Source organism: Haliaeetus leucocephalus, unplaced genomic scaffold (genome assembly GCF_000737465.1).
Source record: "Haliaeetus leucocephalus isolate CR32 unplaced genomic scaffold, Haliaeetus_leucocephalus-4.0 Scaffold337, whole genome shotgun sequence".
NCBI lineage: Eukaryota > Metazoa > Chordata > Aves > Accipitriformes > Accipitridae > Haliaeetus > Haliaeetus leucocephalus.
This window is the reverse complement of record NW_010972773.1, coordinates 27,809-29,533: the sequence shown is the minus strand read 5'-3', so window position 1 is coordinate 29,533 and position 1,725 is coordinate 27,809. Positions and strand designations below refer to the sequence as shown.

Sequence of the window (1,725 nt, the reverse complement as noted above, 5' to 3'; positions counted from 1 at the left end):
GGGGGGCCTCAAGGGACCAGAGAGAACATTGAGGGATGAATTAGGGGACGATGAGGCACACTGGAGGGATGATGGAGCACTGGGGTCTGGGGGGTCCCCGGGGGGGGTCGTTACTCACCTCTGAAGGATGAGGGGGGGATTGGGCTGGCGAGCACCGGGATAGTGGACGTGGATGGTGTGACCTGCGTTGGCGGTGAGTTGCCGGAGGGTACGTTGGCTGCGCCCCAAACCCTGAGCCAGGCGGGTGGTGGCGGCTCCGGTTCCCAATCCCAGGGAACCGTGGTCGGCATGACGGACCAGGAGGGGGTGACTGGCTGGGATGTTCCCAGGGGATGGGGGGATATCGGCTGAAAAAAAATGGGGCAGGGGGAGAAATGCGGTGTCAGGGAGAGACAAGAAGAACCTTTTTGATATCACTGTAATAGTGTGAGGCGTGGAGAGGTGAGGAATTGCAGTGTCAGGGGGGGTGAACCCCTTCTTACCCCCCTTCCCAAGCAGTAGGGAGATGAAAAATTGCAGTGTCAGGGGGGTGAACCCCTTCTTACCCCCCCCGAGGTCATGGGGACAGAAAGAATTGGGGTGTAAGGTGTAAACTCTTTCCTGACCTGCCCCCCCAGATACTGCAAGGCCAAAGCAGATGAAAAACTGGGGTGCTGGGGGGGGTGAGCCCCTTCCTAATCACCCCCCCCGAAACCCCAGGGAGGTGACAAAGTGGGGTGTCAAGGGGGTGAACCCCTTTCTGACCCCCCCCAAAGTCATGGGGAGACAGAATTGGGGTGCTGGGGGCGTGAACCCTTTAACCACCAGTGGAGGTGACAAAATGGGGTGTCAAGGGGTGTACCCCACTTTGCCTCCCCCAACCCACAGGGAGACGACAACCCACGGCTCACCCACCTTCCCACCACCCCATGGGGCGAAGGGGGGAACCCCACAGCCCCCCCAAATCGCCATGTCCCCCCTTTTTTGCGCCCCCCTCCCCAATTCCATACTGGGGCTGGAGAACATGTTGTCGAACTCGATGATGAGGTCATCGTCGCGGTCGAAGCGCTCGAAGCGGACGAGGGGGGAGGCGTTCATGTCGGGGTAATCTTCATCCAGCTCCATCTCAGAGCCATCATCGTCATCCTCCTCTTCCTCCCCTTCCTCCCCTTCCTCATCATCCTGAGGGAAACAACCCCGGGGGGGGGAGGGTGTCAGTGGGCACCCCCTGACCCAACATGAGAGCACCCTAAGCTGAAAGGGGGGCACCCTGACCTCAAAACAGGGGTACCCTGACCTGAAACAAGGGCAACCAACCCCAAATGTCACCCCCTGACCCAAAATGGGGGCACCCTGACCTCAAAACAGGGTACCCTGACCCAAAATGGGGGCACCCTGACCCAAAATGGGGGCACCCTCAACCCCAAATGGGGGCATCCTCAACCCCAAATGTCAACCCCTCACCCAAAATGGGGGTACCCCAACCCAAAACGGGGGCATCATTCCACGCTCATGGTGAGGACCCAGGTGTCCGGAGAGGGGGCACACCAGTGTCCGGGTCTCCCACCTGATCATCTTCATCTTCCTCTTCTTCCTCCTCCTCCTCATCCTGGCTGTCATCCTCATCCTCATTGCTGCCACTGCTGTCTTCCTCCTGCGTGTGCTCTTCCTCGTCTTCGGGATCCAGGATGTTCATGGAATCTTTGCCGGGGGGTGGGGGTGGGGTAAAGGGGGGCAGGTAGGACC

At 59.8% G+C, this 1,725-nt stretch overlaps 1 protein-coding gene across 1 annotated transcript in view; it reads right to left on the bottom strand.

The window, feature by feature from the left end:
• HUWE1 (HECT, UBA and WWE domain containing 1, E3 ubiquitin protein ligase) overlaps positions 1–1,725 on the bottom strand; it is a 47,620-nt gene that overhangs the window by 18,744 nt on the left and 27,151 nt on the right. Inside the window, exons 44-46 of the mRNA XM_010571512.1 lie at positions 1,547–1,680; positions 990–1,161; positions 119–347 (exon numbers count right to left, since the gene is read on the bottom strand). Coding sequence (XP_010569814.1) covers positions 119–347; positions 990–1,161; positions 1,547–1,680 — 535 coding nt within the window. The remainder of the gene's footprint in view (positions 1–118; positions 348–989; positions 1,162–1,546; positions 1,681–1,725) is intronic.